The sequence below is a fragment of the Salmo trutta genome, chromosome 25, assembly GCF_901001165.1.
Source record: "Salmo trutta chromosome 25, fSalTru1.1, whole genome shotgun sequence".
In the NCBI taxonomy this organism is placed as follows: domain Eukaryota; kingdom Metazoa; phylum Chordata; class Actinopteri; order Salmoniformes; family Salmonidae; genus Salmo; species Salmo trutta.
Genome location: NC_042981.1, coordinates 46525140 through 46552479, shown reverse-complemented (window position 1 = coordinate 46552479; position 27340 = coordinate 46525140). Strand labels below are relative to the sequence as shown.

At 48.1% G+C, this 27340-nt stretch overlaps 1 protein-coding gene across 4 annotated transcripts in view; it reads left to right on the top strand.

Moving 5' to 3' along the window:
• LOC115162626 (protein Smaug homolog 1) overlaps positions 1–26534 on the top strand; it is a 75207-nt gene extending 48673 nt beyond the window's left edge. The window contains exons 4-14 of one of the 4 annotated variants that reach the window (XM_029714100.1): positions 6200–6541; positions 8372–8482; positions 9940–10049; positions 10440–10526; positions 11574–11817; positions 12460–12545; positions 12756–12874; positions 14028–14238; positions 17876–18002; positions 23585–23668; positions 25372–26534. In XM_029714100.1, the coding sequence (XP_029569960.1) occupies positions 6200–6541; positions 8372–8482; positions 9940–10049; positions 10440–10526; positions 11574–11817; positions 12460–12545; positions 12756–12874; positions 14028–14238; positions 17876–18002; positions 23585–23668; positions 25372–25400 (1550 nt within the window). In that variant the 3' untranslated portion in view covers positions 25401–26534. The remainder of the gene's footprint in view (positions 1–6199; positions 6542–8371; positions 8483–9939; positions 10050–10439; positions 10527–11573; positions 11818–12459; positions 12546–12755; positions 12875–14027; positions 14239–17875; positions 18003–23584; positions 23669–25371) is intronic. The other 3 variants (XM_029714101.1, XM_029714102.1, XM_029714103.1) reach the window with 3 other exon arrangements.
• Positions 26535–27340: the final 806 nt, after the last annotated feature.

Genomic DNA, 27340 nt, shown 5'->3' with positions numbered 1-27340 from the left:
CCTGTCCCAGACAACTTTTTGAATCCGAGACAAAATACCCATGTCGTTGACTACTCAGGGTGCGCGGTCTTCATCGACGCTTGTTTAATGTGAGCGGGTTAGAGACGCAATCTGAGTGCTACCGATCCCGTCTTTGAGCAGTCCCAGAAGTCCGGATTTTTTCAAACATGGTTGATTTTATTGGCACAAAATCTGCATTGCTCTTGTAGTGTGAGATGTGCATCGACGTTTTGAGAGCAATAGCCAATGAGAGCTCACTATAGAATAAGCCAGTGAGATGATTACATTTTCGCATCACCAAGAATGTGTAGACTCGAGCAGAAGCGATTACTAGTATGCGTTTGTACTTGCCAACTGGTCAAATCATTACAGCTCTGAAGTTCACAAGTATTTTATTCTATTCAAAATGTTTGCTAGATATTTCAAATATGTATGGCAAGCGTGAATGCCTGACTGAAAACGTTTGAGGGGGGTCGTTCTAGCTACGTTAACGATCTAATCATATCACATTGTTTTCACAAGACAACGTGGTATCATCATGGTATCCTCATCCTCAAGAATCTTGTAGTGTGTGACCCACCAAAGTCGTGTAGTGTACAACCTGCCAGGTCGCAGTTGTAAATGAGAACTTGTTCTCAACTGGCCTACCTGGTTAAATAAAGGTGAAATAAAAAATAATAATCATTAAGTGGGCCACTACGTTGGTAAGAGAAAAAAACACAGGAAAGACTGTTGTTTAATGTGTACTTTAGCGATGTTAGGATTTTGAAAGTTGTGTTGTGTACAACCTGCATGGTCACACATGATATCTCGGACACCACTGGCCCGATTTTTACAAAACTTGGATGAGATAGAGGGAGAGATCCAGCATTTACAAAATTACACTGATGGCCCAAGTGGGGTGCTAAAGTAATCATCTGAAACTTTGAACAAGAAAATATATCCTGTCCTGTTTGAGCTACAGTCATAACATTTTGTACATATATGCATCTCCTCATGAGAAACAAGTTTCCCATAAGATCTATAAGCTCCACCCATTTGCAAAAGGTGAACATTTTGAAAGGATGTGTAGACTATATAGGCACTGTAATTCCATACAGATACAGTTGACAACTAATGTTGGTATTGTTTCATTTTTGTCTTTTTTTCCTTTTTTTTTACTCGTATACGGGTTGAAAATGTCAGATTTGGACCCTAATAAACTCCTAAATTGGAACACAGTGGCTGTACAGTAACATGCTATACCGTACCTTCAGAAAGTATTCACACCCCTCAACTTTTTTCACATTTTGTTGTGTTGGAGCCTGAATTTGAAATGGATTAAATATTTTTGGGGGGTCACTAGCCTACACACAGTACCCCATAATATCAAAGTGGATTTGTGTTTTTTGAATTTATTACAAATGTAATTAAAAAATGAAAAGCTGAAATATTAAGAGTCAATAAGTATTCAACTCCTTTTTTTTATGACAAGCCTAAATAATTTCAGGAGTAAAAATGTGCTTAACAAGTCATATAATATACTGAACAAATATATAAGCGCGAAGTGCAACAATTCCAACGATTTTGCTGAGTTAGTTCATATAAGGAAATCAGTCAATTGAAGTAATTAGGCTCTAATCTATGGATATCTCTTTAATTCATCTCTCGCGATGTCCAGCCCATCTATTATCTCAGCCAATCATGGTTAGTGTGACGGTTTCTGACTTTTTCTGTGGCTAAACCAACTAGGCTTGTAAGTTAATGTATCCGTATTTACAAATGGCATTACAAGTTTGTTATTAAGGCACATGAAAGTTCACATGTTCCAAAAGGCATTTCTGCCAAAAAAACCGCTTTCAAAAACATGTTTTCCTGTGAAGTATTGGCGTGCGACATATGACTAGTTTCCTGAAACGAGTCACATTTTCCAGGAATATTCTCATCATGGTATCCAGAGTATTTTCAGATATAGTTATCAAGAAATGCTGCGAAAAGTACAGTAAATGTAAAATCAACAGAGTAATCTTTGGATTCAGTCTTGTCAGGTGAATTGTTATCCTCACCTTTTGGTATAATAATTTTCCCATAAAATCATTCCTCCCCATCTTTTACCGCACTGTACCTCCCTAGCTTCATCCCTTACCCATGTAAGGTAGCCTTTGTGGAGAGTCTGTATGTAAAGAAAATGGCTAATATTTAGGGACTGGAGCTTGTAATGTTAGCTGGGAACCTATTTTAAATCAGCCCGTGAAGTCCTATACATAGCCAGGCCAACGCAGTTAGTGGTGCCGCATATAGGGGGAGAAAGAGACTGGCGGGCGGCACAAAGCGCTCTCCTGTACATCATCTCATTTGCCTTCTCAGCCAGTGTGCCCGCTCTAGCTTCTTCTGGAAGGTCTGTGACATATATGTATATCTCACTCACTCACTCACTCACTCACTCACTCACTCACTCACTCACAAATCAAATTTATTTATATAGCCCTTCTTACATCAGCTGATATCTCAAAGTGCTGAACAGAAACCCAGCCTAAAACCCAAACAGCAAGCAATGCAGGTGTAGAAGCACGGTGGCTAGGAAAAACTCCCTAGAAAGGCCAAAACTTAGGAAGAAACCTAGGGAGGAACCAGGCTCTGAGGGGTGGCCAGTCCTCTTCTGGCTGTGCCGGGTGGAGATTATAACAGCACATGGCCAAGATGTTCAAATGTTCATAAATGACCAGCATGGTCAAATAATAATAATCATAGTAGTTGTCGGGGGTGCAACAAGTCATAAACTCAAGAGTAAGTGTCAATTGGCTTTTTCATAGCCGATCTTTGAGAGTATCTCTACCGCTCCTGCTGTCTCTAGAGAGTTGAAAACAGCAGGTCTGGGACAGGTAGCACGTCCGGTGAACAGGTCAAATGGGACAAGTTGTGTGACCTGGCTTCTATTTTTTTATTTAACTAGGCAAGTCAGTTAAGAACAAATTCTTATTTACAATGAGGCCTAGGAACAGTGTGTTTAACTGCCTTATTCAGGGGCAGAACGACAGATTTTTACCTTGTCAGCTCGAGGATTCAGTCTAACCTTCCGGTTACTGGCCCAACACTCTAACCACTAGGCTACCTGCCGCCCCTTTGCCCAGCGGCCTCTTTTGCCATGTAGTTCCACAGAGGCTGGCCTGGGAACAGTTTATTAAATGCGAAAGCTGATGTTTCAAAGCCAGCTGCCCTCGGATCAGTTTTTAGGAGGGAAAGTTTGTTTTAATCAGGAGTGATTCTCTAGGTCTCCGTCTTAACTACAGAAATGTTGTTAGAAGGTAGGAGTTAAAAGGTAGACAACCGTTTGAACACAAGGCAGGCTGTGTCGACTCGACGCGGGATTCTGATTCTCATTATACAACACCCTACGCCACCCCACCCGCAGTAGCTAGCCCCCTAACCACACAACTTTGAGCATGCAGCATGCTTATTTTTTTGTTTATTTGTCAGGGACCATGTACAACATGCCATTGCACCAGATTTAGCTATAGCAAAAGTTCATCTGTCGTCCCTGGGCGGAGAACCATCATCAGTACATCAATACAATGCTACAATGTAACACACTATTAACATATCTATGTATAAAACAAGCATTAGTGAGGTCGAGCACTGATGTTGGGCGATTAGGTCTGGCTCGCAGTCGGCTTTCCAATTCGTCCCCAAAGGTTTTCGATGGGGTTGAGGTCAGGGCTCTGTGCAGGCCAGTCAAGTTCTTCCACACCGATCTCGACAAACCATTTCTGTATGGACCTCGCTTTGTGTGCGGGGGCATTGTCATGTTGAAACAGGAAAGGGCCTTCCCCAAACTGTTGCCACAAAGTTGGAAGCACATAATCGTCCACAATGTCAGTGAATGCAATAGCATTAAGATTTCCCTTCACTGGAACTAAGGGGCCTAGCCCGAACCATAAAAAACAGCCCCAGACTATTATTCCTCCTCCACCAAACTTTACAGTTGGCACTATACATTCGGGCAGGTAGCGTTCTCATGGCATCCGCCAAACCCAGACTTGTCCGTCGGATTGCCAGATGGTGAAGCGTGATTCAACACTCCAGAGAACGCATTTCAACTGCTCCAGAGTCCAATGGCGGCGAGCTTTACACCATTCCAGCTGACGCTTGGCGTTGCGCATGGTGATCTTAGGCTTGTGTGTGGCTTCTCGGTCATGGAAACCCATTTCATGAAGCTCCCAACGAACAGTTCTTGTGTTGACGTTGCTTCCAGAGGCAGTTTGGAACTCGGTAGTGAGTGTTGCAACCGAGAACATAGTTTTACGCGCTAAACGCTTCAGTACTCGGCAGTCCCTTTCTGTGAGCTTGTGTGGCCTCCTCGCTGCTGAGCCGTTGTTGCTCCTAGACATTTCCACTTCACAATAACAGCACTTACAGTTGACCAGGGCAGAAATTTGATGGTGGCAACCTATGATGGTGCCACGTTGAAAGTCACTTGCATGGCTGTGTGCTCTATTATATTTTATATATACACCTGTCAGCAACGAATACACTAATTTGAAAGGGGTTTTCACATTTTGTGTCTCTCTCTCTATCTCTCTAATCACACACACAGTTGAAGTCGGAAGTTTACATACACTGAGGTTGGAGTCATTTTAAAACTAGTTTTTCAACCACTCCACAAATTTCTTGTTAACAAACTAGTTTTGGCAAGTCGGTTAGGACATCTACTTTGTGAAGATGCTTTAGGAAACAAGTACAGAAGTATCTATATCCACAGTAAAACGAGTCCTATATCGACACAACCTGAAAGGCCGCTCAGCAAGGAAGAAGCCACTGCTCCAAAACCGACATAAAAAAGCCAGACTACAGTTTGCAACTGCACATGGGGACAAAGATCATAGTTTTTGGAGAAATGTCCTCTGGTCTGATGAACTGTTTGGCCATAATGACCATTGTTATGTTTGGAGGAAAAAGGGGGATGCTTGCAAGCTGAAGAACACCATCCCAAACGTGAAGCACGGTTGTGGCAGCATCATGTTGTGGGGGTGCTTTGCTGCAGGAGGGACTGGTGCACTTCACAAAATAGATGGCATCAAGAGGAAGGAAAATTATGTGGATATATTGAAGCAACATCTCACGACATCAGTCAGGAAGTTAAAGCTTGGTCGCAAATGGGTCTTCCAAATGGACAATGACCGGAAGCATACTTCCAAAGTTGTGGCAAAAGGGCTTAAGGACAACAAAGTCAAGGTATTGAAGTGGCCATTATAAAGCCCTGACCTCAATCCTATAGAAAACTTGTGGGCAGAACTGAAAAAGTGTGTGCGAGCAAGGAGGCCTACAAACCTGACCCAGTTACACCACCTCTGTCAGGAGGAATGGGCCAAAATTCACTCAACTTATTGTGGAAGCTTGTGGAAGGCTACCTGAAACGTTTGACCCAAGTTAAACAATTTAAAGGCAATGCTACCAAATACTAATTGAGTGTATGTAAACTTCTGACCCACTGGGAATGTGAAAAAAAGCTGAAATAAATCATTCTCTACTATTTTTCTGACATTTCACATTCTTAAAATAATGTGGTGATCCTAAGACAGGGAATTTTTACTAGGAGTAAATGTCAGGAATTGTGAAACTGAGTTTAAATGTATTTGGCTAAGGTTTATGTAAACTTCCGACTTCAACTGCACACACACACACACACAACAATAGACTATATATAATTATAATATTACATCAGTGTTTATGTCCCTTGGTCCCACAGTATCTGAAATCTTAAGAGTCGAAGTGTCTTCATGTTAACATGACTGGTTTGTCTTCAGCCACTTTTTCAGGCTTTCCTGAAAGCTAGCAAAGGTACTGTACTCTCTCTCTCACTGGTTGGCAGTGTGTTCCATAATCCAGACGCTCTGACTGAAAAGCTGCTTTCACCACTCACTAGAGCTCCATCACCACTAGCCTACTTCCCTCTGGTGCAGACAGGGACTTCTGGCTGGGGAACCGTGTATTGTGAATGGGTGTTGTCATCAATACATTGATTACAGTATCAAAGTTGAGCAGGGGGCTAAGGCTCATGTCTGGTCTGGGCCTCACCATGTCCATCTGTCCATATGTCCCTACTAGTTCTCTAGCTAACACAGTGTGTTGTCCTAGTAGTATCATGGTAGACAGACCGCTGAGCCCCTTTCTAACAGTCTGGGCCTCCCCCTCCCCCCTGTCTCTTGTGTGTATCTTGCAGTCCTGTCCGGCGGTGGCGGCGGGCAGCACAGCCCCCTGAAGCGCTCGGTGTCCCTCACCCCCCCGATGAGCGGCAGCTCCTTGGCCAGTTCCTCCTCCTCGTCGGGCGGCCAAGCCCTGGGCCTGGGTCTGGGTCATGGTTGGCTCTCCCAGGAGGACCTGCGCGGTCCCCGGGGAGGAGGAGGAGGAGGGCTGGGGCTGGCCCCCACCGACCCTCACCACGCTCCCCTCTCCCCTCAGAGCAGCGTAGCGTCGTCAGGCAGCGGCGGCAGTGAGCACCTGGAGGATGGAGGAGGCTTGCACCGCAGCAGCACATTCCACGAGGAGGGCAGCTGCATGAGGGGTGAGTTCGGTACTCCACCGCTTTCATGCGTAGGCGCTGTGGACAGAGTAGCAATGGAGGAGGCAGCCCTGGGGGCTGGGGGCTAGGGGAGTGGATGGTGTTCACTTCAGCATGACCCTCATCGATTGTTTGTTTTGAGGTGACCAATGCTGCTCCCCCCCCCTGCATTTGGCAGTTAGATTTGTAGTGTAGTGATCTGGTCATTATTTTAAAACTTCTAAATATCAGTCGCAATGTCAGTTAGAACAGAGCTTTTGTCCTGGTCTGAGGAGGTTATTGTTGAAGAGGTGTCCTAGGGAGACTCAACTACATACTTCTCGTGTACCCTCTCCTCGCCTCCTTGTCAAAACCCATTGGATGAGAAAGCCAAATTTCCCTCCACTCTGACCTTCTCCTCCAATGGGTTTTGAGGAAGAGACGAGGAGAGAGAACATGAGGAGTATGCAATTGAAAGTCTCCCTAGAACACCTCTTTAACAATAACTCTCCTCAGACCAGGACAAAAGCTCTTTTCCAACTGAATTTGTTTTACATTTATGAATGACCAGATCACTACACTATAAATTGAGAAAAGAGGTGAGGAGAGCGGACGCGACGAGTATGCAGTTGAGATTCTCCCATAAGGTTTTCCAGAAACTCCTTTCAAACCGTATGTTTGGTGTGTGAGGGACTATTTCCCAGAAAGGAAGAGAGGGAAATGTGGTTTTTCGCAGGGTGAAGCGACCTGACCTGTTTGGCCATTTATTATTATTATATATATTTTTTTTTTTTGTGAAAGATCACTCATGACCCCTGGTAACCTCTTTGATTGGTTTGGTTGCCCCCCCCCCCATTTACAACCTTGTCCTCGGGCCAAACAAGCAACTTGCTTTTTTCCAGGTGTTCGTTCAAAAGCCACCCCTTCCCCCAGCTTCCCTTTCTTAGAAATGAACATCCCATCTGTTGTCACATAATACTGAATATAGCCTACAGAAAAGCACCACATTGGTCACATCAATGGTACTTTGTGGATTCGTTTTTTTTTGTACATAGTTCAATATATCACATTCTATGGTTTCATCACTTATTAGACCTATCTCTGATGTCTTGTCTGTGCACATATTTGAGTGAACGTGGCAACAGGAAACAAGACACCTGCCGCATGGTATTTTAAGTTATGCACCACTGCCGCTCATGTTAAGGGCTCGGATAAGTCCTGACTACAGTAGCAACGGCGGGGCACAGACAGGACAGGAGCAAACATGCCAGGACACAAGCAAACATGCTCCAGTCAGTCTCCGGTGACATCTTTCAGGGGTGGCTTTCTTTTAGACCCTGTCGCATGCTCAGTCTCGGGACATGACACGGAGATACAGTGACATCTGGTTCATACACCCCATATAACCCTGAAGCCAAATGTATGGGACATCATGAAAATTATGGTTTTGTTTGAGTGATCAGACTTCTTACCTCTCGTTTCAAGCCGCTGTTGGTTTTTCATTGGGATAGTTGTGTGAATTGTTTCGTTATTTGGTTTTGAGAAAAGTGTATGTGAGGAAAGGTGTATGGGGTGATATTAGTGCCAACAGAAATGTTATACGAATTTAATCATTTTAGAATTTGTCTTCATAAATTGAATTTGAATTCAATATTTTTTTACTTTGCATTGCACAAGTTTATTCAATTTATGAATACAAATTCAAGATGAATGAATTCCGATCAAATGTATGTTGGAATTAATATCACTCCATAAATGGTGTGTGTGTGACTTGATCACTTAACATCAGTCGGGGGCTTTATAGTTGATGCCGGCTGAAGCATTTTCACAAGTTTCCCCACTTCTTTACCCCAGTCTTTCCCTTAGATTATTGTCCAGGCGTGGCGCAAAGGCCCCCAAAGCAACATCCAGGCCCTCTGGGGACCAACAGAGTTGGGCAGGGGGGCCTGCCCCAGCTTTACAATGGTAGGGGAAACACTGCTTGACCCTCACTACCATTAACACGTATAAGTTCAGCAAATTCCCCTTATCCACACTGACATTCAAATCAGAACAGTCCCTGCCTGCAAACAGTACAGTGACGTTTCTTGGCACCACATCCCCCTCTGATAAGTAAAATCTAAAGATAACTGACATAGCGTCCAACTGACATAGCGTCTTCTGGGTCATGTTCATTAGGGCACACAATGTTTGAAAACGTTTTGCAACTGAAATGGAACATTTTGTGTTTCATAGTCCAGGTAGTCCCTCCCTGTTTCAGACCATTTTCTTCCATTGGGTGCCTAATGAACATGACCCTGAACTTAACGTCACCTTAGCTATCTACAGGAAGAGTGAGATGACTCGCCTGTTTGTGTTGTTGGGGGGAAAGTTAATAAAAACCACCAGCATATTTACAGTCAACTCCCACCAGAGTTCTTTGAATAGAGATTACTAAGCATTGCTTATATATATATATATATATATATATATATATATATATATATATATATATATATATATATACATACATGCATGCATGCATGCATGCATGCATGCATGCATGCATGCATGCATGCATGTCTCAGCGCAGGAGTGCTGATTAAGGATCAGGTCCGTCCTCCTGTCCATATACTCTTATTCATTACGATATAAAACGCAAACTGATCATATCAGCACTCCTACTCTGAGACACTTTGTGAATACGGGTCCTGAACGGTCCATCCTGCTAACAGTGGCGGTTTCTAGATTTTTAAGTCTTTGCTTAGGGTCAAAGATTTTGAAAGAAGGCCATTTTATTCTTTGTTTAGAGCCTATCGTTTGCATCCAGGTGTGAAGTACACTGTTAAAATTCAATGTTACCAATTATGAAGTGGCAATGAAACATGATTTAAAGCAGTAAAGTGAAAGACCGCTAAGTGAATTGACATTTGCACTCTCACCACACAACAACCATAGCAAGCGCTATAGTTTTCCTTTTTACGCTTCTAGTCAACTAATGGTCATAGAACCAAAACTCTCTCAGCTAGCGACCAAAATATGAGGTGGTCTCTTGTATCAATGTTTAAGTCACAGCTTTGACAGGAAAGGTTAGAGTTGCAGGTTCCCATATGGCACATTATCCCTATATAGTGCACTACTTTTGACCAGAGCTCTATGGGCCCTGGTCTAAAGTAAAGTATTTAATAGGGAGCAGGGTGCCATTTGGGACACCCCTGAGCCATTAGGCCAGTTTTAATGGTGAGAGGGATTACCAGAAAGGAGGACACTACCCCATCTGTGATGTCATAGGTCAGTGCCATTACACTGACTCCCTGACTCCCTGACTTACTCCAGCTGTGCCCTAGACATGTGACATTGGTCTGATGTGTGTGTGTGTGTGTGTGTGTGTGTGTGTGTGTGTGTGTGTGTGTGTGTGTGTGTGTGTGTGTGTGTGCCTACAGATGTGCCAGCCTGGCTGAAAAGCCTCCGTCTCCACAAATATGCGGCGCTCTTCTCCACCATGACGTATGACGAGATGATGTCACTGACCGAACAGCAGCTGGAATCACAGGTCAGTAGTAACCAGAGCATAGATGGCTTATTCTAACTATGGGAATAGCTAAGAAAAATACTAGGAATGTAACAGAAAATGTTAGGGCATTGAAAGTCATTGCCTTCAGTTTTTAGTACTGTACTTTTCCCACAAAGTTGTCTTCATAAAAGAGCTGATAGACATGAACCGGTATTTTAAGCATTACAAATAAGACATTATAACGGCTCCTTCGTGCTTCTAACAAGTTATAAAGCATTATAACCGCAGGCTCTAAGTAAAGTGATAGACATTTTCAGTTTCAACACTTTGAGTAATTCATTATTAGTTTCACTGTGTATTTTAACATGTCGTTGGTGTGTGTGTGATGAAGGAATGTTGAAAGAGTGAAATGGTGTTTTTCTCCTGCAGAATGTCACCAAAGGGGCACGGCACAAGATAGTGATCAGCATTCAGAAACTGAAGGAGCGTCAGAAAATGCTGCGTTGCCTAGAGAAGGTCAGCGGTGCAAGTTGTCAACTTTATTAGGTTGAGTGAATTGTCACAAAGCTTCTGCAATGTCTGGAGGCCCGATCCCAAATCAACCTCTAAACCCTACACCCTGTGTACTTGTGGCGAGCTAAGAGGATTTGATAGGTACAGTATAAGCAATATCGTTGTGAACAAGTGGAGCTATTACCATATTGCTTACACCAGTCAAATCCTCTCAGATCTGTGAGTGCATAGGGTCTAGGGGTCGACTTGGGATTGGGCTTGAGTGAAATAGGAGGACAACTGTGGTCAGCTTTTGTCTTCCTTTCTAAAGGGTCAGTCAACTGAAGTTAGGACAGTTGCTCGTTCTCTTTTTCCTCTGTTTGACTTCTCCCTTCCATCTGCACGTCGTGGAAAAGACTGGTGAAAACAATACTAGGAAGATGTCCAAGTGAGGGCCCTTGGAAGCTCTCCGTTCACTTTGAGAAGCAGACAGGATAGGAGCGAAACATGCGTGTATTTTTGGAACTACTTTATTTTCCCTAGTCATCTCATGGCTGGTATCCCGTCGCCCACCTGACAGCTGCTGGGTGTAGAGAGGACTCTGACGTAGACTTCTAGAATGATTCTCCTCTGAATAGGACTATGCATAATTGCCTCCCTTACTGTAACGGCCCGGAACTGTTTGGTAACATCTAGGGCTGTGGTCATGACATTTTGTCTGCAGCTTAATGTCATGCAAAAGACTGCCGGTCTCACGGTAAATTACCATTTAATTAGCATAAGCACATTTAGCGTCTCCAGGCCTCCACGCGTACAAGCCGCTGATGTGTGTCTTCGATGTTAAAGAAGCGCCTTCATATCGATCATGCTGATTTGACTTTCTCCCTGCTATACCTACCTTCTCCTTTCTTTTCACTCCTCTCTTTTCCCTCATCTTTGTGACCTCGCTCTCCTTTCTCCTTCCTTTATTCTCTCGTCACTCTCAACTTTCTCTCTATCACTTTGTTTACTTGCCCTTTTATCTCTATCACTTTCTTGTATTATTTTTCCCCTTCTCTCTCTCTCTCCCAGGATGTGTTGGAGGGCGGGAACCTGCGTGGCCCTCTCGCCGAGCTCCACCAGATGATCCTGACGCCCATCAAGGCGGTGGCCAGCGATGAGTCGTCCCCCAGCTCGCCCTCCTCGACCGCACACAGGCCCCTATTGAGCCCAGAGGGGAAGAGCAGTGCCGCCCCGGGAGGGGAAGGGGAGACAGGGACCACCCTCATCGCTGAGGGGGACATCCCCGGCCAGTTCACCCGCGTCATGGGCAAAGGTACAGAGGATCTAGTCCCATAGGTTGGGAAGTGAAGTTGACGTAAACGTTGTCGTACGCACAACACATTGTAGGTGCTGCTGAGAGACTGCACTGAAAGAAACCGAACACCTGGGATCACAATGTGGTCAATATTAAAGGGGTATTTAAATCGAGAAAAAAAAAATCATATCTTGCTCACCAATCCACCATCGATGTGGTCTCAAAATATCATTATTTTGCACATGAGTGTCAGAGCTAGCCTGATAGAAAAGCCTGTGTCTACTTATAGGCTTTTTGCGTTTACTTCGTTTTGGGCATCAGGAGACTGAACGCGATATATCTTGAAAAGTTTAATGCTGACTTTCACACTTTTTAGGACTGCATCAAAAGTGGACTAATGAAAAACTTTTCGAGTAAATTGCCCCTTTTAAGGGTGGTATAAGGAACATTCTAGTATGGGGCCTTTTGGTTTCTTGACTGCCCTTCCTCTCCATTACCATGTCAGTGTTATGTGCTGAGCAAACAGTGGCCATATCAGAACAAATGTGGAAGATGGAAATCAGTGGGGCCAGGTTTCCCCTGAGCTTTCCTCTTGGCTCAAACCCCCTGTGTGCCATTAAAGTCCCCTGGCCTCACTCTTTCCTCTCTTTCTCTCTCCAGTTTGCACACAGCTCCTGGTGTCCAGGCCGGACGAAGAGAACATCAGCTCCTACCTGCAGCTCATTGACAAGTGCCTTCTTCACGAGGTATACACGCACAGACACGCATACATACACACCTGACTGACAAGACTTTCCTCTATACACTTCTTCAGACCCTTATTTAGCTCAAGAGTGAGTGTATCACATTAGAACGGCACGTCTCTATATTTTCTGAAAAACCCTGAGTCATGCTCTCTCCTTCTCTTTGGCCCTGCACCCCCTCCTTCCCCCTCTCACCCCCCTCTCCTCCCACAGGCATTCACGGAGACGCAGAAGAAGCGACTGTTGTCGTGGAAACAACAGGTGCAGAAGCTGATCCGTTCGTTCCCTAGGAAGACCCTCTTGGACATGGCCGGCTACCGGGCGCAGAGGAGGTAGGCTATAGACCAAACACACAGAGGGAGTGGATGACGCTGGCGCGCACACAGAGGGAGTGGGTGGCGCGCACACAGAGGGAGTGGGTGACGCTGGCGCGCACACAGAGGGAGTGGGTGACGCTGGCGCGCGCGCGCGGAGGGAGGGAGGGAGTGGGTGACGCTGGCGCGCGCGCGCGGAGGGAGGGAGGGAGTGGGTGACGCTGGCGCGCGCGCGGAGGGAGGGAGGGAGTGGGTGACGCTGGCGCGCGCGCGGAGGGAGGGAGGGAGTGGGTGACGCTGGCGCGCGCGCGTGGAGGGAGGGAGGGAGGGAGTGGGTGACGCTGGCGCGCGCGCGGAGGGAGGGAGTGGGTGACGCTGGCGCGCGCGCGGAGGGAGGGAGTGGGGTGACGCTGGCGCGCTCGCGGAGGGAGGGAGTGGGTGACGCTGGCGCGCGCGCGGAGAGAGGGAGTGGGTGACGCTGGCGCGCGCGCGGAGAGAGGGAGTGGGTGACGCTGGCGCGCGCGGAGAGAGGGAGTGGGTGACGCTGGCGCGCACACGGAGAGAGGGAGTGGGTGACGCTGGCGCGCTCGCGGAGAGAGGGAGGGAGTGGGTGACGCTGGCGCGCGCGCGGAGAGAGGGAGTGGGTGACGCTGGCGCGCGGAGGGAGGGAGGGAGGGAGGGAGGGAGGGAGAGGGTGACGCTGGCGCGCGCGGAGGGAGGGAGGGAGGGAGGGAGGGAGGGAGGGAGTGGGTGACGCTGGCGCGCGCGGAGGGAGGGAGGGAGGGAGGGAGTGGGTGGGTGACGCTGGCGCGCGCGCGCGGAGGGAGGGAGGGAGGGGAGGGAGTGAGTGGGTGACGCTGGCGCGCGCGCGGAGGGAGAGGGTGAGATGCGCTGTTGTCACAAAATACTTTACCTTCTTTGATTCCAGGGCCTTCCCTGTGGCTCAGTTTTTAGAGCATGGTGTTTGCAACGCCAGCATGGTGGGTTCGATTCCCACGGGGGGCCAGTACAAAAAAAGCATGAAATGAAATGTATGCATTCACTTCTGTAAGTCGCTCTGGATAAGAGCGTCTGCTAAATGACTAAAATGTAATTCCTAATGGTCTACAAAATATTGGGAAAAAGGTCAAATGATGATCAGAGCATTCTCTCTCTCTCTCCTCCCATGCAGCAGCAGCAGCAGTAGCCGGGGCTTCAGCCAGTCCAATTCTCTCCCCACGGCGGGCTGCGTGGGGGGCAGCAGCAGCGTGTCGGCGGCCCGTCGCAGCCTGCGCCAGTTCCAGATGCCCTCACGGAGCCTGCCCGGCGCCAGGCCGGGCCTGCTGGGACCCACGCCACATAGCACCAGCAGCACCCCCACTGGCCTCAAGCAGGGACGACAGGTGGAGACACTTCTGACTTTAACTTTCTCCTAGCCAATAGGCACTTGGCCTCCACCCATAGCCCAGGCAATTGATGTAGATGTTTTATTTATTTGGTGATGCCAGATTGCGGAGTCTCCCTTTGGACTAAGATGATAGTTGGGAATGTTCTCCTAGCCCCGTCTATCTAGCCCCTGCCCACATAGCGGCGTGCTCAAGTCTCCGATTGGCATCAATGTGTCTGAAGTTAGCGCATGTATCTCCATTTTGGGCATTCATGTAGATCTGAGTGGATTTGTTCGTGATGTCATATTGTGGAGTTAGTCTACCTCTCAATGAAAAGACAAACAATCCTCGTCAGCGTCAATTTGGTTTGCTACAGTAGTGGGTCGTGATACAAAGGGCCCCAGATGAAAAAGCATTGTTGTCTTCTCAGTCTCAAGAGGAGCTGTGTATTTAAGCAATAAGGCCCGAGGGGGTGTGATATATGGCCAATATACCACGGCTAAGGGCTGTTCCCCACCACGACTCAATGCGGAGTGCCTGGACACAGCCCTTAGCTGTGGTATATTGGCCATATATCACAAACCCTGAGGTCACCTATTGCTATGATAAACTGATTACCGCAATGCGTCGGGGGTAAGAACAGCCCTTAGCAGTGGTATATCATAAGGTGAATGCACCAATTTGTAAGTCGCTCTGGATAAGAGCGTCTGCTAAATGACTTAAATGTAATGTAAATGTATATTGGCCATATACCACACCTCCTAGGGGCGGCAGGTAGCCTGGTGGGTAGGAGCGTTGTGCCAGTAACTGAAAGGTTGCTGGATCGAATCCCCGAGCTGACAAGGTAAAAATCTGCCGTTCTGTCCCTGAACAAGGCAGTTAACCCACTGTTCCCCGGGCGCCCGATGACGTGGATGTTGATTTAAGGCAGCCCCCCGCACCTCTCTGATTCAGAGGGGTTGGGTTAAATGCAGAAGACACATTTCAGTTGAATACATTCAGTTGGACAACTGACTAGGTATCATCTTTCCCCTCTGGCCTTATTGCTTAAATATGCATTGGGGGATAATATAATAACTGGAGAAAGGAAAGAGTGAGAGAGCCACTACTTGATCACGTGTCTGGAATCGTCCCACCACACAGAGAAGAAGTCCAAACCTAGCCACATTTTCCCTCTTTCAGCATCTGTCACGAATGATCCCTCCCTGTGAAATACAGAGTTGTAAAAAACAGTCATAGAAACACACAACCATAAGGGGGGAAAATTCAACAGCAAAGTGTTGGGTGAAGTGGCTGTAACTCATAGGTCTGGTCAAATGCGTTCCACAGGCCCTACATCACTACTGCTGAGTGGAACGGTCCTCTAGTCGGCAGCAGTGATAACATGGCACTCGCACACGTCTGCTCTGCTCCCATTCAGCATTTTTCTAGGCATCCTTACAATGGGAGGAAATTCCAAACCGCTTCCTCCACATTTCGCACACTCTCTCCGTCGGACAGTTTGTTTGGACAGGATCGAAAGGTGTGTATTAAAAGAAAGGAGAGAGCGAGGGTGAGTCATAGTTAGGGAGTTGGTGGTGAAGGGGGATGGGCGACCGGGAGAGAGGGAGGGCGGAGAGAGAGAGAGAGAATGAGCTCGTCAGGCAGTGAGAACAGTGCACAGGCATTTCCTTTTTTCCGCTGGCCCTCTGTACGGGAGGGCCGGGGAAAGGGGGAGAGCAAGACGGACAGAGAGGGAGTAAGGAGAGCGGGAGTGGGGGAGAGAGTGGTTAGGGGAGAGAGAGTGTAGAGGGAGCAGGAGAAGAGAGAGGTTTAATGTATAATAGGCAGGTTACAGAGAGGAATCTGTGCAGTTAGTGTCAGTAGTTTGAGGCTAAACGGGGAGAGAAGACTCTAAGGTTGACTGTATAACGGCTCAGTAGTTATAGGCTAGAGAGGTAACACTTCTGGGGTGCCCGCCCCAGTTTTTACAAACTTATAAAGCCACCCCCCAGGTGTGCATTTCGTTACGTGATAAAGTCCCAATTAAACTGATTTTAGGAAAATGTAGGCGAGTCCATTTTTATCAGAGTTGAACCAAAATGTACATTGCACATGATTTAAGCTGTATACTTCCAACAGGTAGCCTCTCCTGTGCATTTAGTGCTACCGCGGTACCATTTGCCTAGAAGTCATTCTGCAGTCAAGTGTGTGTGTATGAGAATTAAATCAATATAAATGAACATTTTTACAAGCATTAAGTCTTGTGCACTCGGTAGTTTGTCTAAGGATCTGAAACTACAATTCCCTGGGTCCCAAGGTGTGGAACGTGTATGTCATATTACTGTGGTGTCGTAGGGTCATTAACATACAGTGGCGGCCGCTGATTGGCTAAATACCTGGGGCGGGGGGTATTTGATAACCAAAATGTATATATTTTTTGAATGAGCAGCGCGCAGCCAGCACCTGAGTGCATCGTTAACAAAAGCACAGGGAAAACGCAACAAGAACAAGTTCAGATTTTTTTCCTCTAACAGGGGGATAGCAAGCTAGCATAATGTCACAAGCATAATGAGTTCGCCAGTAACTTTTTAGTTAGACTTGTTGAGCATGCCAGCTAGCAAGCTATCTACCTGTATGCCAGCTTGCCAGTAGCTAGTGTCCACTAGCTAGCATCTAATGCAGGGAGGGGGCACAGAGACTTGTTTTTTTTTATCCTACCAGATCCGCAAGAAGGTTCTAGCGAGCGTATCCCACTGTCCTTTGACTGTATTTAAAATAATAAATAAATGTATTTATTTTATTTAACTAGGCAAGTCAGTTAAGAACAAATTCTTATTTACAATGACGGCCTAGGAACAGTGTGTTAACTGCCTTGTTCAGAAGCAGAACGACAGATTTTTACCTTGTCGGGTCAGGGATTCGATCTAGCAACCTTTCAGTTACTGACCCAACGCTTTGACCACTTGGCTACCTGCCCCCCCTGTATGACTGTATGTGAACGTCTGTTTCAGGTCCCTGGTTTCCAATGACTGTTATGATTGTTTTACAAGTTCATTGCAGTCTTCTCTTATGCTCCATCAGTTCAGTACCTAATACACAAGATGTCATGTGATGAAATCCTGCAATCTCACTTCTGCCGCCCCCCCCCCCCCCCCCCCCCCCCCCCCCCCCCCCCCCCCCCCAATAACAAGCAATGTAATCCAAGCACCGGGCAGCAGTTCAAACGCTGTTGCAGAGGATAGGTAACCAGACTGACATATTTCAAACTGTAAAATGTACACAAATTAACCACACTATTTGTGTCTATGTATGTATGTATGTATATATATATATATATATATATGTAATGTATGTATGTATGTATGTGTGTGTGTGTGTATGTGGGGGGGGTATTTTTTTATTTTGATTTTTTTTAACCAATCACAAGTGGGGCACAGCCAGCCCCTAATGCCTTAGTGGATGAGCTGCCACTGTTAACATATTTCCCAGCAATGTCTGTTAGTGGTTAGATTTGTGGCACCCATTATTAGGGTTGTTGTGCCAGTTTCTAATGATCCAAAGATATACTGGAGTGTGTGTGTGAGTCTCGGTCTGTAATGATCCAAAGATATGAGTCTCCAGCCTACCGGTCTGTTGTGGCTGCCTGTCTGACTATCAGTTTGTCCAACAGGGTCTTTGGTTCGCCAACCCCGGGGGCAGTAACAGCATGCCCAGCAGAACCCACAGCTCAGTGCAGAGGACCCGCTCCCTGCCTGTCCACACCACGCCACACACCATGGTCATGTTCCAGCAGTCTGGTAAGAGAAACCTACACACAGTTACACTATTACACATTACCCTACTGTACAAGGTAACCCTTTCTCTCTCTCTTACCCTGTCCCTCTTCTTTTTTTTTTTCCAACTCACACTTTGTCTTTTTCTTTCCCTCCCTCTCCTTTTTTGTGTCGACATCTGTCTCCATAAACTCTTAGCAGCCTAGCATCCTCAGTACCTTCCTCTTTGTTAACCTGGAGAGAGATGTTGTTCCTGGTGCGTTAAATGCAGTGTGTTGAGGATGATGATGTATTGCAGGGAGCTTTACCCAAGACTGTTGTGCTGCGTGTGTGTGTGGCATTACAGCATCTGATACACTGGTCCCATTACCCCCAATGCTGGCCGCCAGGCTCATAAAAATAGAATAACCAGAACAGACATTCCCATTCAAGTCAATGCTCTGCTCGGTAACAGTTGGATGCTGTAGCCGCAGGACAAAATGGACATCAATGTGACAGCGGGGACTTCCTCCTCTGTCTTTCATGGTGAACCAAAGTGTGTCCCCCCTTTTTTAGAATGGAGAGGAAGAAGGGGGAGGGTAGTTTCAGGGGGAAAGAGGGAATGCAGCAGTATGTGACGGAGGAAGGGAAGGACGGAGAGAGGGAAGAGTCAGCAGACTGTTACAATGAGTCTCTTTGTGCAGGGTGGCTGGCACACAATCCCTTCGCTCTCGCACACTCTCGCTCTCGGCCTCTCTCTCGCTCTCGGCCTCTCTCGCGCGCTCGGCCTCTCTCTCGCTCTCGGCCTCTCTCTCGCTCTCGGCCTCTCTCTCGCTCTCGGCCTCTCTCTCGCACTCGGCCTCTCTCTCGCTCTCGGCCTCTCTCTCGGCCTCTCTCTCGCTCTCGGCCTCTCTCTCGCTCTCGGCCTCTCCCTCGCACTCGGCCTCTCCCTCGCACTCGGCCTCTCCCTCACTCTCGGCCTCTCCCTCACTCTCGGCCTCTCTCTCTCTCTCGGCCCTCTCTCTCTCTCTCGGCCTCTCTCTCTCGGCCTCTCTCTCTCGGCCTCTCTCTCTAGGCCTCTCTCTCTCTCGGCCTCTCTCTCTAGGCCTCTCTCTCTCTCGGCCTCTCTCTCGCTCTCGGCCTCTCTCTCGCTCTCGGCCTCTCTCTCGCACTCGGCCTCTCTCTCGCTCTCGGCCTCTCTCTCGGCCTCTCTCTCGCTCTCGGCCTCTCTCTCGCTCTCGGCCTCTCCCTCGCACTCGGCCTCTCCCTCGCACTCGGCCTCTCCCTCACTCTCGGCCTCTCCCTCACTCTCGGCCTCTCTCTCTCTCTCGGCCCTCTCTCTCTCTCTCCGGCCTCTCTCTCTCATCTCCGGCCTCTCTCTCTCATCTCCGGCCTCTCTCTCTAGGCCTCTCTCTCTCTCGGCCTCTCTCTCTAGGCCTCTCTCTCTCTCGGCCTCTCTCTCTCTCTCGGCCTCTCTCTCGGCCTCTCTCTCTCTCTCTCTCTCTCGGCCTCTCACTCTCTCTCGGCTTCTCTCTCTCGGCTTCTCTCTCTCGGCCTCTCGCTCTCGGCCTCTCTCTCTCTCTCGGCCTCTCTCTCTCTCTCGGCCTCTCTCTCTCTCGGCCCTCTCTCTCTCTCGGCCTCTCTCTCTCTCGGCCTCTCGCCCTCGGTCTCTCTCTCTCTCGGCCTCTCGCCCTCGGCCTCTCTCTCTCTCGGTCTCTCCCTCTCTCTCGGCTTCTCTCTCTCGGCCTCTCGCTCTCGGCCTCTCTCTCTCTCGGCCTCTCTCTCTTTCTCTCGGCCTCTCTCTCTCTCTCTCGGCCTCTCTCTCTCGGCCTCTCTCTCTCTCGGCCTCTCTCTCTCTCTCGGCCTCTCTCTCGGCCTCTCTCTCTCTCTCTCTCTCTCTCGGCCCTCTCACTCTCTCTCGGCTTCTCTCTCTCGGCTTCTCTCTCTCGGCCTCTCGCTCTCGGCCTCTCTCTCTCTCTCGGCCTCTCTCTCTCTCTCGGCCTCTCTCTCTCTCGGCCTCTCTCTCTCTCGGCCTCTCTCTCTCTCGGCCTCTCGCCCTCGGTCTCTCTCTCTCTCGGCCTCTCGCCCTCGGCCTCTCTCTCTCTCGGTCTCTCCCTCTCTCTCGGCTTCTCTCTCTCGGCCTCTCGCTCTCGGCCTCTCTCTCTCTCGGCCTCTCTCTCTTTCTCTCGGCCTCTCTCTCTCTCTCTCGTCCTCTCTCTCTCGGCCTCTCTCTCTTTCTCTCGGCCTCTTTCTCTCGGCCTCTCTCTCTCAGCCTCTCTCTCTCGGCCTCTCTCTCTCGGCCCTCTCTCTCTCGGCCTCTCTCTCTCGGCCTCTCTCTCTCGGCCTCTCTCTCTCGGCCTCTCTCTCTCTCGGCCTCTCTCTCTCTCTCGGCCTCTCTCTCTCTCGGCCCTCTCTCTCTCTCTCGGCCTCTCTCCCTCTCTCGGCCTCTCTCTTCGGCCTCTCTCCCTCTCTCGGCCTCTCTCTCTCGGCCTCTCTCTCTCTCTCGGCCTCTCTCTCTCTCTCGGCCTCTCTCCCTCTCTCGGCCTCTCTCTTCGGCCTCTCTCCCTCTCTCGGCCTCTCTCTCTCTCGGCCTCTCACTCTCTCTCGGCCTCTCCCTCTCCCTCCGGCTTCTCGCTCTCGGCCTCTCGCTCGCTCTCGGCCTCTCTCTCGCTCTCGGCCTCTCTCTCGCTCTCGGCCTCTCTCTCGCACTCGGCCTCTCTCTCGCTCTCGGCCTCTCTCTCTCTCTCGGCCTCTCTCTCTCTCTCGGTCTCTCTCTCGGCCTCTCTCTCTCGGCCACTCTCTCTCTCTCTCGGCCACTCTCTCTCCCTCGGCCTCTCACCCTCTCTCGCCCTTGGCCTCTCTCGCCCTTTGCCTGCCTCGGCCTCTCTCGGCCTCGGCCTCTCTCAGCCTCTCTCTCTCTCTCGCGCTCTCTCGGCCTCTCTCTCTCTCGGCCTCTCTCGGCCTCTCTCTCTCTCGGCCTCTCTCTCTCGGCCTCTCTCTCGCTCTCGGCCTCTCTCTCTCTCTCTCTCTCTCTCTCGGCCTCTCTTTCTCTCTCGTCCTCTCTCCCTCTCTCGGCCTCTCTCTCTCGGCCTCTCCCTCTCTTGGCCTCTCCCTCTCTCGGCCCTCTCTCCCTCTCTCGGTCTCTCTCTCCCTCGGTCTCTCTCTCTCTCGGCCTCTCTCTCTCTCTCTCTCTCTCGGCCTCTCTCTCTCTCGGCCTCTCTCTCTCTCTCGGCCTCTCTCTCTCTCTCTCGGCCTCTCTCTCTCTCTCTCAGCCTCACTCTCTCTCGGCCTCTCACTCTCTCTCGGCCTCTCACTCTCTCTCGGCCTCTCTCACTCTCTCTCGGCCTCTCTCGCTCTCGGCCTCGGACTCTCTCGCTCTCGGCCTCTCTCTCGCTCTCGGCCTCGCTCTCGGCCTCTCTCTCGCTCTCGGCCTCTCTCTCTCTGACTCTCTTTCTCTTTCCCTCTCTTTCTCTCTCTCTCTCTCTGCCTCTCTGAGTCACACATATACTGCACATGCTCTGAGGTGGCCAGAGTATGTAGCTGCCTGGAAAGCTAGGACTCTCTCACTCTCACCCTCCATCTCTCCCTTTAAATTATTGATTCTATAAATTCAAAAAAATAAATGCGCACAAGCATGTGAGCACACGAGTGTGTGTGTGGAGGGGGACAGGATTTGAGGCCTAAAAATAGCCGGTGGCGGACTGTTCTGTCTGTCTAGCCGAGGGGCGGCGAGTGCCTAACTCCGCTCTTCTCTATACCCCCAAGGGATTTTCACAGCCGCCCTGGGCAAGGCAGGCAGTAGCAGCTAAAGCCCGTTAGCCTAGATATCCCCCCATGATAGGAGCTCACAGCTGAAGTAAGGCTGCTCGGCTAGCAAGTAAGCATTTGACCCTCTGTCACTTCTAAGGTTTTTTGGGAGGTTGGGGGTCCCCCTTGTGGCGGAACAGGTAACTTTTGACTTGAGAAGTAAACACACCACACGCATGCGAAACCACCCCGGTGCAAATAACCCAAGTGACTGGGTATTGTATTTAAGGGGTGTAATATGGAGATAGTTGGTTAATTGGCGGTGTAGTGTAATCAGATTAAGAACGGCACAAGCGGCGTGGTAGAGTGGAAGTGATTGTTATGAGACAGGGATTTGGAGCCCACAATAATTCCCTCTTGTCCGTTGCCAACTGGGGGTGTCGATGTCAGGAAAAGTTAAGGTATTATAGGATTGAGACCTTTAGATCAGGGATCAACCACTCCATTCAGCCGCGGGACGACTTATTATTGACTGGATGGTCAGGGGACCGGAGCATAATTACAAATCATTTGTAGACTGCACAAAAAGCCCAAACAGATACAACATTTCACTAAAACATCATAATTTCAATCTTGCTTAAGTTTGTTTTTGATCACATATCCTACATGACCAAAAGTATGTGGACACCTGATCGTCGAACATCTCATTCCAAAATCATGGGCATTAATATGAAGTTGGTTCCCCCTTTGTTGTTATAACAGCCTCCACTCTTCTGGGAAGGCTTTCCACTAGATGTTGGAACATTGCTGCAGGGATTTGCGTCCATTCAGCCACAAGAGTATTAGTGAAGTCGGGCATAGGTGTTGGGCGATTAGGCCTGACTTGCAGTCGGTGTTCCAATTCATCCCAAAGGTGTTCGATGGGGTTGAGGTCAGGGCTCTGTGCAGGCCAGTCAAGTTCTTCCACTTTCTTAATGAACCAGAAAATCAATAGTTATTTCTGGTTGTTTATCAAAGTTATCTGGCTAACTCATTGATTCCTTTCGTAGTAAATTGCGTGAACGTTGGTTGTTGTAACATTGTGGTGGGGGTGTTCTCCAGGTAGTTGGTTGTGTGTATGTTGTTGTAACATTGTGGTGGGGGTGTTCTCCAGGTAGTTGGTTGTGTGTATGTTGTTGTAACATTGTGGTGGGGGTGTTCTCCAGGTAGTTGGTTGTGTGTATGTTGTTGTAACATTGTGGTGGTGTTGATCTCCAGGTAGTTGGTTGTGTGTATGTTGTTGTAACGTTGTGGTGGTGTTGTCCAGGTAGTTGGTTGTGTGTATGTTGTTGTAACATTGTGGTGGTGTTGATCTCCAGGTAGTTGGTTGTGTGTATGTTGTTGTAACATTGTGGGGGTGTTGTCCAGGTAGTTGGTTGTGTGTATGTTGTTGTAACATTGTGGGGGTGGTGTTGATCTCCAGGTAGTTGGTTGTGTGTAACATTGTGGTGTTGTTCTCCAGGTAGTTGGTTGTGTGTAACGTTGTTGTGGTGGTGTTGTTCTCCAGGTAGTTGGTTGTGTGTATGTTGTTGTAACATTGTGGTGGGGGTGTTGATCTCCAGGTAGTTGGTTGTGTGTATGTTGTTGTAACGTGGTGGTGTTGATCTCCAGGTAGTTGGTTGTGTGTATGTTGTTGTAACGTGGTGGTGTTCTCCAGGTAGTTGGTTGTGTGTATGTTGTTGTAACGTGGTGGTGTTCTCCAGGTAGTTGGTTGTGTGTATGTTGTAACATTGTGGTGTTGTTCTCCAGGTAGTTGGTTGTGTTTATGTTGTTGTAACGTGGTGTTGTTCTCCAGGTAGTTGGTTGTGTGTATGTTGTTGTAACATGGTGGTGTTTTCCAGATCTCCAGGTGCCGGTGACTGAACCAGACATCAACAACCGGCTGGAGTCTCTGTGTCTGAGTATGACGGAGCACGCTCTGGGAGGTAAGAGCACCACAACTACCATGAACACATACACTCCAGTTACTACTGGACTTTGTCAATACACACACACACACACAGATTCACAAACACTTTCTCTGTCGCTCTTTCTCTCACACACACTCCAGTACTTTACTACTTTGTCTACACAGCATATACACATGCACAGAAAAAACAGACAACTTTGGAATTCCAGCTAATCAAATAATATTTGAACCCACGTTTGCCTGTAGCCAGGGTGTGACTTCACAATGAATCCACACGTATTGCGAGGAGAGGAGGAGACGGGAAGGGAGCTGGATAAATGCAGTAACCATTCCCATTATAAGTAGAGTTGAGCTTTGAATAAAGGGGCTGTTTTTTTCTCTCCCCGGCCTCACCAGCGCAGACACAGTAGCCCTCAGTGCTCGGCGCGGAGCTGGGGTGGACAAGCAGCGCTTTGTGTGTGTGTGTGTGTGTGTGTGTGTGTGTGTGTGTGTGTGTGTGTTTTTGCGTGGACTGGACACGCCCACACACACAATCCCAGAGTAGAGGTGGGAAGCTGAGGAATGCCAGTCTCAGACAGGACCCTTCCTCTCTGCTGTACCCCTACGCCCCTTCTCCTCTCTGAAACATACTGAATGGACAGAATAGAAATTAGAAGGAAAGTACTCATGGTGAATGGAATGCCCCTGAGCCGTTCTTTACAAATAGAGTAAGTGATGTCCAATAGAAAGCTCTGACATGCTCAAATACAGCAATACCACGTCCAGCTCTAATAATGATCAAACTCTCTCTCCTCTTTTGACCAATTTGACAGAAAGTTGCCAAGTAATTTCCCTAATTGGCATGCTTCCAGCCCCTAACCTTCTAGGCTGTTCTGTAGATCTGAAAGGATGTATATCCAATACGGTGAAAGTTTCATCTAGCCTATCAGAGGGAAAGGTGGCGTTATTAGCATTTTGCTTACTTGCGCCGGGTGTAAGGGCTAGGGGTGCATCTGAAACTGTGCCTATATATGACTTTAATGGAAGTCTATTCCTTTTATAGAGCACTACTTTTGACCAGTGTAGTGTATACTATATAGGGTGCCATTTGGGATGCAGCCCCATGTCATGAGACCCTGGGCCACACACAGGAACTCCAGTAATAGTAAGTCTTTATGAAACCGCTTGTAGGTAATGCACCCCTCTATCGGGTGCATTATGATACATAGGATTTATATAGTGCATTTCTAAGCCCGAAGACCCAAAGAAAGTCCATCATGGGTCTCTAACCTCCCCCAATGACTGCCTCTGGTTTCTGGTACTGCTGGTCACACACACATTTGCTGTGTAGAAGCACACCCAGCACGTATACCCAGCTCAACTAGTGCTACAGTACTGCAAAGCACATACCCCTGATGAATGTAGTAATGCAGGGTTTTCAGCTTACTATTCACTCACTCTGTCTGAACCACTGGGACCATGTCCCAAATGGCCCCCTATTGTCTCCATAGTGCACTACTTTTGACCATTGACCTGGTCTAAAGTAGTGCCCTATTTAGGGTATAGGGTGCCATTTGGGACACACACCAGGACAACCATTTGGTCCTCTGTTTGTCCAGCCAGGCAAGATGCAGCAGTTGTTTTTTTGTCTTTGAAACATTCCATCTATATTTGTCCAGTTGTGTTATTCTCATTCCTATGTGATGGTTTGTCCCGTGTCCCTCGATTCTGTGTGTCTAGATGGAGTCGACCGCACATCCACCATCTGAGAGGAGGACCTGAAGGAGACCAGGAGAGACTGAGCTGGTCCCAGGAGGCTCGCCGAACACCCAAAGTCCCCCCCCCCCACCCCACCTGCCCATCAGGCGCCCCCACAGCCAATGGGAGAGGTCAACCAGGGGGGTGGGCGAGCTCTAAATCATGCCACGGATTAGCCAGCAGTAAATTGGCATGTTACCATCTCGACAAAACACAGCTATGCCCCAGCACCCTCATAAGAATCTGGGCTTCAGTGACAGATAAGAAAGGCAGTACAGACTCCTCTCCTCACAGTGTCACACCCAGTATAACTACCCACAACAGTGCCTGAGGAGTGCACTCTGCCGAGCTGTGGGAGATATACTGTAGCATCACTTGGGTCGGCATCAGCCAACAACCGAATGGCCCTGGGCTAAAATGGGGGGGGTTGTGCAGAGTTCCAGACTCTGTTCCCTTCTCTACCCTCACCCCCAGTCCCAGTTACAGACCAGTAACACAATTCCCACACCAGTTCACACCAATCAGCATTTCTCCCAGTGTCACTGAGCCAAAAACAAACAAGCCAGGTAAACAATGTGGGACACTTTGTGAGAGAGGCCTTGGCTTTTCCTCCCACTGTTTGGGAGAGTTTTAGGGAGGCCATTTTTCAAAAGGCTTGGGAGAACCCTATGCTCTGTATAGGTGACAGAAAAAAAAGCATTTATACATGTATGTATTGTTTACACAAGATACTACTATCAAGGGTACCGAAACATTCATACATTTCAGGTATGAATGTTATCTCTTGAATTTTTTTGTTGTTGTAACTTTTTGGAAAGCAGTGACATACTACCCGTACTAGTCGCTTTATAGGCTAACGTCCCACAGTAGCTATCATTATTACCACAGACTTATTCATTGTTTGTTTTTTTGCTTTTTGTTCCTTTACCAGGAGCCAAACTGTGTGAAAATGAGAACGCTAAAAAGAGAGAGGGATGCGGCGGAGGTGTGTATAAGGAAAAGAGAGGCATGAGGAGAGATGGGAGGAGGGGAAATGAAAGTGGAGAAACACAGGATGGTCTCTGCCAAGTGTTTTGGAAGGATAAGAGGACTTTAGCGATGATGGATTCATGTCAGGGGCAGGGACTTTGATTTGAAACAAGACAGAGGAAAATAGCCTAGCAGAGTTGTGGTAAAGTTCAGGGTAAACTCATCTTTTACACCGGCCAATGACATATTATATATATACCTATGTGTGTGTATATATATATATAGATACAATACTGTGTAGATGTTAATGTTGTAAATGACTATTGTAGCTGGAAAAAGCTGATTTTTAATGGAATATCTACATAGGCGTACAGAGGCCCATTATCAGCAAGCATCACTCCTGTGTTCCAATGGCACGTTGTGTTAGCTAATCCAAGTTTATCATTTTAAAAGGCTAATTGATCATTAGAAAACCCTTTTGCAATTATGTTAGCACAGCTGAAAATGGTTGTTCTGATTAAAGAAGCAATAAAACTGGCCTTCTTTAGACAAGTTGAATATCTGGAGCGTCAGCATTTCTGGGTTCGATTACAGGCTCAAAATGGCCAGAAACAAATAACTTTCTTCTGAAACTCATCAGTCTATTCTTGTTCTGAGAAATGAAGGCTATTCCATGCGAGAAATTGCCAACTGAAGATCTTGTACAACGATGTGTCCTACTCACTTCACAGAACAGCGCAAACTGGCCCTAACCAGAATAGAAAGAGGAGTGGGGGCCCCGGTGCACAACTGAGCAAGAGGACAAGTACATTAGAGTGTCTAGTTTAAGAAACGGACGCCTCACAAGTCCTCAACTGGCAGCTTCATTAAATAGTACCCGCAAAACACCAATCTCAACGTCAACAGTGCAGAGGCGACCCTGGGATGCTGGCCTTCTAGGCGGAGTTCCTCTGTCCAGTATCTGTGTTCTTTTGCCCATCTT